At 39.3% G+C, this 12035-nt stretch overlaps 1 protein-coding gene across 1 annotated transcript; it reads left to right on the top strand.

The window, feature by feature from the left end:
* Positions 1-70: 70 nt before the first annotated feature.
* CRABP1 (cellular retinoic acid binding protein 1) lies at positions 71-12035 on the top strand. The gene is made up of 3 exons (XM_009643935.2): positions 71-241; positions 2966-3079; positions 11941-12035. Exons 1-3 carry the CDS (start codon positions 74-76, stop codon positions 11989-11991), a joined length of 333 nt encoding a protein of 110 aa, XP_009642230.1. The 5' UTR covers positions 71-73; the 3' UTR covers positions 11992-12035.

The following is a 12035-nucleotide window of genomic DNA, read 5'->3' as shown; positions in this document are numbered from 1 at the left end:
GAGCGGGCTCAGCCCGGGCACGGCTGGCGACCTCAAGCTCTGCTTCCTCCCGCTTCGCCCAGGTGTCAATGCCATGCTCAGGAAGGTGGCGGTGGCTGCCGCCTCCAAACCCCACGTGGAGATCCGCCAGGACGGGGACCAGTTCTACATCAAAACTTCCACCACTGTCCGCACCACTGAGATCAACTTCAAAATCGGGGAGAGCTTTGAGGAAGAGACGGTGGATGGACGAAAGTGCAGGGTAGGAGGAGAGCTGGGGTGTGTGTCTGTGTGTAACCAGGTTCTTTTGAGATGGGACAAACGGATCTGCTGCCGGCGTCCCCAGACAGTGGCATTGCTGCCCTCTGCCCTATTCTTTCCAGAAACACTCTTAGGGAGTTCTTGGCGGTTGCCACTCCTCTCGGCCCTTGTCCGATGTTCTCCCTCTTGAAGGGTAAAACTGCAGTCTGAAGGCAACAAAGCATGGCAGGTCCCAAAGGCAGAATTTGAGTACATGCTTGACAACTCCTTGGCTGGCAGGGTTTTGTCCAGCTCTTTTTGCTTCCCTCTCCCCTGGAGACCTCAGCTGCAGTGAAAGCTCTCCCCAACCTCTGTCCCTGATGGGAACATAGGGAACAGTGGAGCAAGAGAGACCTCAAGAGTCAGGATTTAGTGCACAAACCAGACATAACTTTTGTCCTAAACTGAATCAGCTGAGTTCACAAGCCGGACCACAGACTATTGGTAGTTTGGGGCTGAAATCCTCTTTCATTCCCTTGCAAGTGCACGTCTCCAGTTTGCTGATCAGATAAGTCTTTAACAGTGTAAGACAGACTTTCAGCTAGTGTTATACCAGCCATAATTACACCATCTCCTTGTGCAGAAGTGCATTAGAGGGCGTTCACTGGAGTGTTTTGGGCTTGATTCTGTGTGTGAGCCCCTGCTCCTCTACCTTTGTAACCTCTTCTGTGGCCGTGGAGGGGGCTTTAAGTCATCAGCATCTGACACCAGCTTCTCGCTGGTGTAGATAAATGGTATCTGGGGTATTGGAGAAATGGGCTGTGATCATAGCTGTCCTTTCAAAAAAGTTATCAAAGGCATGGGTTAGTTATCCTTTGCTCAGGCACTAATTCCCACACTTCTAAGAGAAGTATATATATAACACTTATGAAAGAAGTATGAATAAAGAGTATCAGAATGCAGTCCCAAATGAGAATACAGTTTTTAAATTATCCTATGATGGTGAAATAATCTACTTTCCAAAATACGATTTCTGCTAATTCTTGGGCCAGCTTGTGAGGCCATTTGCACGGCTAAAAATTTAGAACTTAATACCTCTGGTGCAATTGCTGTGAATTTAAATTTATGAAAAAGGGAGGCAGATTCTGGGAGTCAGTGAACATTTAAAATATCCACTTGATCTCTAGAATGAGTTATCGTATATTTAACAGTTTCTTCAGGAAATGTTGGTGGCTTTGTTAATTTATCTTGTTTGGCAAAAGTAGTATTTTAGTGTCTTCATGCATAATGCATATACAGTAAATGTGACCCACTTTCTAGAGAAGGATTTATTGCTACAGATGGAAAACCAATAATTACAGCTGTAAGCTATGAAAGTTGGAGAAATCTGAAAGAAATGTGTTTTGTGAAGTAGTAAATTTTTTCCATGTGTTGTGAAATTATTTATAGTCCACTCTCAGGAATAAGTTGTACCGCTGTGCATATATAACCAAGATGTGGCCACAGAGCAGAAACTGACAGGTAATAAAATAATACTTCAGAGTGTAATTTGCAATATCTGGCAAAATTGCTGACTAGTGATAGATTTTGATACACTTTATGGGGTGGAGGGTTTTGTTCTGCCAACTAACTTGATCCATTGTTCATACAGACAAACGGCAAGTCATATATAGTTGTACTGCAAGGCATAGCTTCTATAACTGCCATGGCTCGTTGGCTTAAAAAAAACTATTATTTTGAAAAAAATATTTATGAAGTAAACAGCTAATTTTAAATCTAAGTAAAGTTTTTTTTCCCTTGGAAAGTTTGGGAAGCATTAACTTGAATTTATGCATACATATGCACACACACGTATATGTATATGATCACAGACTAATGAATGTCTCCCATGTGCTAGTTATAAAGTGATTACTTGCACATTCATTACAGGGCATCCTTCTGCACAGCTGTTCCATTGCAATGTAGAATAATAGTTCAGTGCTAGAATGAAAAGTAACAGAGTCAGGGCTTGCCTGTTTGTAAAAGCTAAACAAAATTCTATCATTTGTTTTTTTTATTTTTCAGTTGTTTCATAGTCATTATTGAAATGCTTTGAAAAATGCCTGAGGGTATTTCAATCTGCAGACCCACAACCTTAAAAAAGTAATATTGCAAACATTAGAATCCTAACAAACTTTCTTTAATTTTGTTGTGATTTATTCTCATTTGTTAGCACAGTAAGTGTTTAATATACAGTTAAGTTGGCACAGTGCCATATAGCATGAAGGGTTGTAAGTGACAGATACTGCATTATTTATGACCACAACATGATACATACGATTCTCTATGCTTTTACTCTGAAGGGACTCTGTAGTGATAAATGTCAGATCAAACCACATGTGTAAAAAGATGCTTGGGAGTGTAGACACTACATTATCACGTTTCTAAATTATACTTTTCAACATTAAGCTTTTTATGAAAACTGGATGGCTTTTTAATTTGGGAACTAACGCGCGTTTACACTGAAAAGACACATTTACAATTACTTTGTTAATTAGTATATACCTATTTCCAAAACGCTCCCTCACACCTTGATTTTGATTTCACCACTTTCCACTGATGTCTTTTTCCCTTTGCCTTTATCTGTCTATGTGTTGTTGCTCCTTTACTGCAGCAATTATTCTCACTACTGCTCATTGTTGTCTCTCTGCCTCATGCTGCTGGGGAATATAATTAATGTTATTCCTAATGGTTTTCTTGCCTGCAGAGTTTGGCCACTTGGGAGAATGAAAACAAGATCTATTGCAAACAAACTCTTGTTGAGGGAGATGGCCCCAAAACATACTGGACTCGAGAATTAGCTAATGATGAGCTGATTTTGGTGAGTACCTTGAACCCACACAATACATGCACCATATTAACAGTTTTTTGTTACCATGTAGTTATGACTTACTATTTTTCCTTACTTAAATGTATCTGGAAAACTATCATTTTCATAATCCCCTGCAGTACAATTCATACATCACTTGCTTTTCCCCTTCTTTTAAAATCTTTTTTTAAAGAACAAATGAAGATATATGCAGGTTCTCACTTGCATTTTATTGCTATAACTTTTGCCATACTTTTACTGGTAGGATAATCACAAGTGGGCCACTTCTGCTCTGTAAATTCACACCATCACCAAAGAATTTGCTTGATTTATTGCAGATTTTCTCTGGTGAAAGTGAGATCAAGGCATTTGACCTCATTTCTGGAGAACCTTTTTCTTTAGGCATGTGAATAATATGTTGCTTCTTATCCACAACCACATGGTGTACAGCAGGAAAGATGTGGCATGTTGTTAGCATGCTCCAATCTCATTCTGTTTATGAAGAACATGTAATTCCTCCCCCATCTCTGCCACCTTCCCCAATTTCTTGATCATCTCTGAATCCAGTTCAGAATTGCCTTCATGAGTTTCTCAGAAATACACCGATTTGCCCGTTTGCCCCCAGGCAACGTCCCCCCACTCCTGTGTGACCTTCCCTATGGCAGCAGGGTTGCTGCAGGCATTCTGAGCAGCACCTCTGCAACTGCCTCACCATTTATGCCGTGAATCATATGTGGTTTATTTATTTATATTGTACTTATTTCTGTTAGAGTTGAGTTCACTGAATCTTTCCTCAGTAGTCCCTCTACATTAGTGAAACAATACCCAGAACTGGATAAAGACATGGTTTCTCTGAGTTACAAGTAGCACAGTTCAGCTTGAGTTCAGAATCATTTAATTACACGTTCTTACTAGTGAATTCCAGATAAATAGTTGATTAGACTGTTACGCCTCATCAGTTTGGGCATGGAAGACAGGCTGCTGGAGTGACGGGTAAGAAAACATCAAAGCAGGGAGCTTTTATTTCAGACTATCACACTAACTAAACCTCTGCACTTTAAAAAACAAACAGCCTCCCCAGTGTTTCTCTAAAGCAGTCGGAGCTCTGTTTTTAAGATTGCATCTCAAGTAAAAACAGGACCCAAACCTAAACAAGTATAAACAAAAAGCTTTAAAGGTGCTAATATTATTCCAGACATCTTGGAACTGTTGACCCACCCCTTAAGAGGAGGTGTATGCTGTTAGTGAAATCACCCTGGTTTCTATTGAATCAATACTCCATTTCTGGATAATTTCTTTTGACTCAACCACTGGAATTCTTTATATTATCAAAAAGCTTTAGGAGACAAAGTACTTTGATCTCTGCTTCACATCTTTATATGTAATGCAGTGGACAAAATATATATTCTCAACTATAATTTTTCCAGCTTTCTAACAATACGTTTCTGTAGTTTATTATTTAAGCAACAATCTAGTGAGGCAGCTGTTAAGCAAAGTGAACTGTGCCAAGCAAAGCAAGAAAGCCAGTCATAATACAATTGCCTCCTGCCATCAGCAATGTGAACTTAGCCTGCTGGGGAAGAAGAATGAGGTTGGTTAAGAAGCCAGAGCGACTCAAAAAGTACAAAGCCATCTAACCATTTTTCTTGTATAATACAGTCTGTTGAGCCTTTCTGAATTAATTATTTTTCAAATTAGGATATAAATTAGAAAAAAAGTCCTTCTTATTAAAATATTTCTCTTTATAGGAACTCAATCACAACCTTTGATAAGTTGTTTTACTGGTTAATTTCCTTCCCATTAAAATATAGACATTATTTCTAATTTGTATATGTCTAGATTCAACTTCCAGTCATTACATATTGTGTATAAAAGAACTTAAATAATATGTCTAAAGTTTGTTATCACAAATACTTAAAAACACTGATCAAGCCACCTTTTGGAATAACCTTCTCGTTGTTAAGCTCAACCATTGGAAGACCTTGAGCCCTTCAACACAGAGCAAGGTTTCCTTGAATCATTCTTTCACTGCTTCTATAATTCCCTCCAACTTATCAATTTCCTTTCTAAACTATGAACACCAGAACCGCACATGCTGTTTTGCTAGCAGTCACACTAGCACCTGATGCAGTGGTGACTTCATCTCCCTACTGTTATCTGAAATTATTCTCATTTATATGCAAAGACTTTGCTAACTCTTCTTTGGGAAATCATACTGAGCTGATCATGATCCCAAATAATTTTCCTGTTTTCTGATTCCCCAAGACTGATCGCCTTTCCCTCTCCTGCAAGTTGGGACTATGTTCATTGGTCGGAATGTATGATTTTACCATGGCCATTATGAAAACATAGTGTTTGCTTCCAAGTGATCCATATAATTCTCTCTGTCTTTTAGTATTTATTATGATATGCAGTTCCATTCTCCTACCTCTTTTCTGGATCATGATGGTCTCTTTTGCTTTATTAAATATTAGGATATTACTTGGTCCTCAGGACAAAGATTTTTCAAGCCCCTCATAACATTTGATGGGACTGAATGTATAAATCCTTTAAATACGTGATCAACATGTTCAAAACCTTCTGACACCCTAAAGCTCAGCAACGAGGTGTTTCTAAAAGTAATGGTGGTGAGAATGAGGTCTCTGGTCCTTTGGAGAAATTTAGATGGCCAAAATTAACCCTTCTGGGAGGCAGCAAAGGGTTCTACTGTTTGGAGAAAGACAGAAGAGGGTAAGGGAAGATACATTTTCTTGGCTGTAGCCCCTAATTTTAGAACTCCAGAATATTCCCTCCAGACCATTATTTGGGCTTTACAAGCTAAACTACTTGAAGGCATTAGCTGAGGTGCGTTCCTCAACTATTACAGGGAACAAAGTAGGAACAGGAACTCTTTGTGAGAAGACCTTGTGGTGCCTTTTGATCTCTTGCCTCTCAACTGTGTTTGGGTTTTTCATCACTCCAGTCAAGAAAGATTCAACTTAGATTCTTTTATTCTATGCTTGGAAATTTTCCTTGGATCTGAGTCTGCAACCCCACCACTTACATCTTACTTCTTCAAAACTAAGATCACAGTGAGAAGAAGAGATCTTTCTTTGTCTTCTCCTTTCTTTCTTCTTCCATCCTCCCAGCTTTGTTAGTGTTCTTTAGGACCTGAAATTCATTCTCATTCAGTTTTGTTGCCTATATCACTTCAAACATTTAGCAGCTCCCATGTTCACAGTTCTCAAACCTCCCTACTTACCTAAGAAATATTTTCTGTTCCTTTACTCTTTCTGACATGCTTTGGTAAGCTTTCCCTATTTCCATTCTGGCAGAGAGCCTTAAATAAGCAGAAGGAGACCACATTCTTGTGAACTTCTAGATGTCCGCAGCTGGGAAGCTGTTTTCTATGGGGCAGTGCCTGTGATGTAGCAATTCAGGAACTCTGTAAGGCTGATATTATTCTCACAGTCTCTGCTCCTGTTTCTCTACCCAAAGAAATCTTTCAAGAAGTCTTGAATCTCCTTCTCAGCATTCATTTCCAGAAGTCAAGAAAACTCTTGTCTGAAAAGTAAGATCTAGGATTAAGTCTATTCTAATATGTCTTTTCTTCCCTTATCTTTTATACTTTATAATGTTTTTGCTGTTGCTGTGTGGTTTTGTCCGGGACATTAATGAGCTATCAATCACTTGTGTAAGTCAGAAGAACAAAAGGTCTGCTCTTACAAAGGTAAAGGATGCTGCTTCCAAATCTTAGCTATTCAAACAAGAAACATTTATATTCAAACTTTATCTGCATTGGTGCTTTCATAGCTGCTCATGCCTCTATAGATTTTAGTTTAATTTGTAACACACAAACAATATAAAGTGGATGATTACTGAAGATGGGCTTTAAAAATAGCCTCAGACCACATTTTACACAGTTCATGTATCACACAGGGGTTCTCAGAATCAATTATAGCAAGGGTCAAAGATCAGAACATTAGGGGGGTTTCAAGCATGGTTTCTATTCTACGTTCCCTCCCCAGAAAAATCATGCCATAGTTGATTAAAACTGGTGAACTGCGGAGCCTAGATGAGTGAGTGAACATTTTTTAAATTATATTGCTGCCTTCTGAAATTAAATATAGTAGGTGAGAAATGCAGATTCTGAAAGATACTTTGCAGCTGAATGCTGAGATTTGTGATCTGCCTAAGCCTTGTACAGAACGATGTTAAACTACCTAAGTGTTTAACTTTTCTGTAGTTTTTGGAGAGTAATCTTAAAATCAGTTATTAAAAGGAGGGCCTCTCATACTGAGGTCAGTGGGGAGGTTGGCTGCTGGTTTCATTAAAGCAGCCTTGATAAAAGTTCAGAAGCTTGTAATAACGCATATGTGTGTGTTGCATGGACGTAATGCTTTATTTGACTATTTGCCACAAGCAGATTTGCAAGGGGTCTTAGGAATCTGCAGCCCTTGCTCACTAGTACAACCTGGTCTGGGCCACAGCCCAAACATATAAACAGAGAGAGAAGCCAAAGCCATTTGCATCTTGGATGCATCTGATCCTCTATACAGCCTCTTATAATATCAGTTGTAGCTTCGATGTTTTCTGTGTACCAGCTTTCAAAGCTGCTACTGGGAGATATCATTGTCTTATGATGCATGACTGAGGAAACTGTGTAATACTGTTCTCAACAGCAGTTCTCAAACGCAAATACCAACATTTAGATACCTTGATAAATGACTTGATTTTGCATGGTCCTGTCAATTGATATCCTGCAGAAAATGAGGTTGTACGTTGGGTGATTTGCTATTAATATCCAAGTTTGAAAGTGGAGGCTGTACCTTCTGTGACTACGGCCCCATATTGATCAGCAACTTTCGTAAAACATTATGGGAGTCAGGAGGAGAAAGGGAACTTGCAATGTGCCTTTATTGTGAAGATTTATATCTTTATTCTGGATAACATGGAAGTTTGCATGTGGACAAAGCCTTTTCTGAGGATTCTTTGAAGTAATATTTTCCATTTGTTTGCTGATGCATTCTGTCTTCCTTTTGCAAGTTGCTTCTGCAGGTTGGTCAGTCACGAGCAGGTAACAGGAGATTTTTGCATACATTGGCAGAAGTGATCTTTCAACAAGGAGATTGTTTCAATGACAGTCTTCCTAAGTGTACCGCATGCTCCACTTATCACAAAGGCTCCTCAGCAAATGTTTATAAAGAAGGCCTTCAAAAAGCAGATTTAATCATAGAGTAATATATTACTGCCCTGTAATTCTCTTTTAATCTCTAATGATGTCAGTAGTCATCAGATTTTGAGTGAACTGAGAGAGGTCAATTTATTGGATTATCCCCCTGCGCAGGGCTTTGTTTGCAGTGTGCTTTTGGACTCAGCCACAGATTATGACAAGCTAAGTGAAGAAAGCAATTCTGTAATTTGCAGTCATTGCACATTTAAAATCCTATTTTAGATTTAGATGGAAGCTTTGCCTTGTAGCATTTTGTAAGGTAAGTGGGACCTTTGCAAGCCGATGAGAAGGTGGTGTTTGGAAATCCTGCGTCTTCTCCTTACATTTGAATCGCAGTTTGGTTGTGTTGCACTTTTTTTTTAGTTGCTGTGGTGAAACTTCACCACCAAATAGCCAAAAGTGCTCGTTCTCTTTTTTTTGTATTAGGACTTTTTACTCCTTTGGGTCATGGAAATCTTTAAAGTCTGCTTGTTCTGACAGGAACTACCACTTCTTTCCAATCTAGAATTAGAACACTAAACTGCTTCATCCTACCCCTGAATACAAGGATTTAAGCGTGAAGGATAGTGGAGTAACAGCCTTTTGATTTAGACCTTCCCTGAGCATGGGCCCAGCTGTACATTAGACATTTCTGTGAGTAACCGCAAGAAAAGGAATGCAGCAAGTTTGAACAGGTTCCTTTTTGCTTTGTTCAGCAACATTTAGTGGCTTTTTATCAACAATGCTAGTAAATTACAATAAGATAGGGAAACACCTTTTACGTAAGTCCACATTTAAACCATGTACATAACCATGACAAAGCCATTTATTCATGTGCTTCAGTATGGAATTGGGCTGCTCATCATATGGATGGGTATAAATTATAAAATCTAAGTGCTAAAAAATGCGGGTTATTCCTGAAACAGGTCAGTAGGCCCTATCACCTAAGCTGAGTTGTCAAGGAGAGGATGCCTGGCTGTTTGAGAAGTGCCCAGTAACTGTAATTGGGCTTTGCATGAATTTTCTGTCTTTACAGTCTAGATTTAAAGATACGATTGTGTTAAATTATAGTGGTTTTCCAGACTGTGAGACTGGTGCATTGCAAAGAATGACATTCCTTGTGTATAGGACCTGACTACTATATATTTGGGTTCCCCAGGTATGTCCATGTTTTCTGCACTTAATTTTTATCCTGACAGAGCAATTTGAACAGAGTCCTTTGCCTGTGATTTTCAAGAGTACAGAAGTCCAGCTGGAGCTGGATGTTGAATACACAAAATGAACAGTCATTGTGCTTTGTCACAAGCATGTCAAGTTGTGACTCTGTGAGTGCACAACAGCCAGTCTGTGTGTACATACAGTGGACTTGCTGCCTCTGCAATGCATGCTGGATGCACCCATACTCCTGAGCTTTCCCAGAAAGTAGCTATTTCTTTTTACTTCCTCCACAAATTTATATTTTCACACATCCTCATGTGGGTCTTGCAAGGAAGCTGCCAGTCGGACTACACTGATGTCTTAGGAGCAAGCTCTGCCCAGGAGTGTGGTCTCAGAACTGGACACTAGGATTTCAAATACTCAGACCTACAGTGGCACCTAGGACAGATGTGGAGTATGGATCACATCTATTTCAATCTACTCTTCCCTGCCGTGTTCCCTCTCAGTACAACTGCTGACCTGTTGTGAGAGTAACTGCTGTTGCACAGGTTTAGGGGAAGCAGTTTGCCTCTTAATTTCTCTGAAAGGATAGACATAAATTTACTAGGGAGGTTACAAGAGTTTTGGCAAATTGCTGCTGTAGTCTTTCTCATTAGAACTGGCTGATATAGCACCCACTCGCATCACAAGATGTGGCTGCATAGCTGTGCAGCTCCAACTGTCAGACTGGGGCTGTCCCAGCTCTTGAAGAACACTAAACAAAGGCTGTTTTACTATTATTTATGATTTATGATGAAACAGCAGCGGGGGACCCAAACTTCACTGTGCTTAGCAGTGCCTGAATGTACCATAGAAAGACAATCACTGTCATAGTGACCTTCTAGTCTCCACAGACGACCTCAAGCCCTGGATGGTCTTGACTCTGACTTGCTTTCTGTGGCAAAGCTCCTGCCAAAATAATTTTGCCTTTGTGTATAATTTTGGGAATGTTGAAGGAAGCCATAATAAGGGTATTTGTAGCTGGTGCTGTGGGCAATAGAGAACTATCTGCATCCTTTAACATTCATTTTCAGACATTTTCGTGTATAAGCTAAAACGTATATAAAGATTGATATAAGCACAAAACCAAAGCCTACATCTCCAAAATACTAACAGACTTTTCTCCTCAATAAAGTAAACAAAAAATAAGCAGAGTCAGTTTTAAAGCCAAGTCCTTTCAAATACCTGTTGGCCAAAACAGGCATAGAAAGCATTAAAACAAATAAAGTCCAGCTGAATTTTCATAACACACTGGGGTAGGTCTTAATTATATTTTTCACTGAGACCTCGGCAGCTGTTACAGCCAAACATCCCACCTCACAACTTGTGCTTGAAACTGTCTGTCAGTGTAGCTGAATGTGAAGTTTTTTGCAGTCACTCTGGCACCCATTATTTCCTTCCTGTTTCCTTCAGGTTCAATTGCTTGCCTAGTTTTCAGCTGCCAGACCTGAAATAACATAAAAGCACTTTGGGGTTTAGGTGGCTTTCTCAGGCAGCTGCCACAATCAGTGTCCTGCCTAAATGTCTTGATAACCTGTACTGCAATATTGCTATGGTAGAATTGCCTTTTAAGTGCAGAACTACAGAGCAATTTAAAAAATGTAGGCTTTCAGATGTATATCTAAAACTGTTTCACTCAGTGGTGTAACATCATATAACACCAACTCTTAAGTGTCTGGAAAATTGAGGTACTCTGAGGTACTGAATCTGGTATAAGAAATGGGATGACAATGGGACATAGCCTGTAGTAAGTCAGTGACTTTCAGATGTGTAGTGATCAAACGTTTGTGAGATCTCATAGATATTTAGTCATGTGAAATGAGTTCGATCTCTGCTACATTTTTCTCCATTATGTGCCCTCATTTCAGACCCTTATCATAGTTAACAAATTCACTAGTTAAGGTCATAGTATCCTGAAAGAAGGTTGTGATTGACATTGCCATGCTACAGCTTGAGAGAGAGGGTTTTGGTATCCTAGCGTGGTGTGTCAACATCTTGCAGCGGCATTATGTTTCCAGGTTATAGGTATACATTCTCCTGGTCTTCCGCATTGCTCCACTGACTTCATTTGAACTATTCTGATTTATACCTGCAAATATCAAAGCATACCTTTTGGACGTGCCATCTGAATTCCGCCCTTGGGACTTCCAGTTGAAAATGCTGCAACTGTTTCTAAATATAACAACAGTACATTCCAAATTATTTTTGTTTTCTCCTGTTTGTTTATAAATGCATGCCACGAAAGTATAGAAGAATTTCTGTGTCATTTATCATTCTGACAAAATTCATCATGCCTTGGAAGAAAGATCACTTACATTGCACTCCTCTTTCAAAATGACTCCTTTCTTTACTCTCATCTGTCAAAAGACAGAGGAGAATGTATTTCTGCTGTAGAACTAGCCACTATAGTAAAAATAACATTTAAAAATGGTGTTAAATGTTTGCTGGTTCCATCTCTTCTGATTGATTTCTATTTCTTTTCCAGACCTTTGGTGCTGATGATGTTGTGTGCACAAGAATTTATGTAAGAGAGTAAAAACATCAATTTACTTGTCATCTAGGATGAAGTGGAGAACTGTG

The sequence above is a fragment of the Egretta garzetta genome, unplaced genomic scaffold (assembly GCF_000687185.1).
Source record: "Egretta garzetta isolate BGI_Z169 unplaced genomic scaffold, ASM68718v1 scaffold287, whole genome shotgun sequence".
Taxonomy (NCBI): Eukaryota; Metazoa; Chordata; class Aves; order Pelecaniformes; family Ardeidae; genus Egretta; species Egretta garzetta.
Note: the sequence above shows the minus strand (reverse complement) of the source record. Positions and strands in the feature narration are given on the sequence as shown.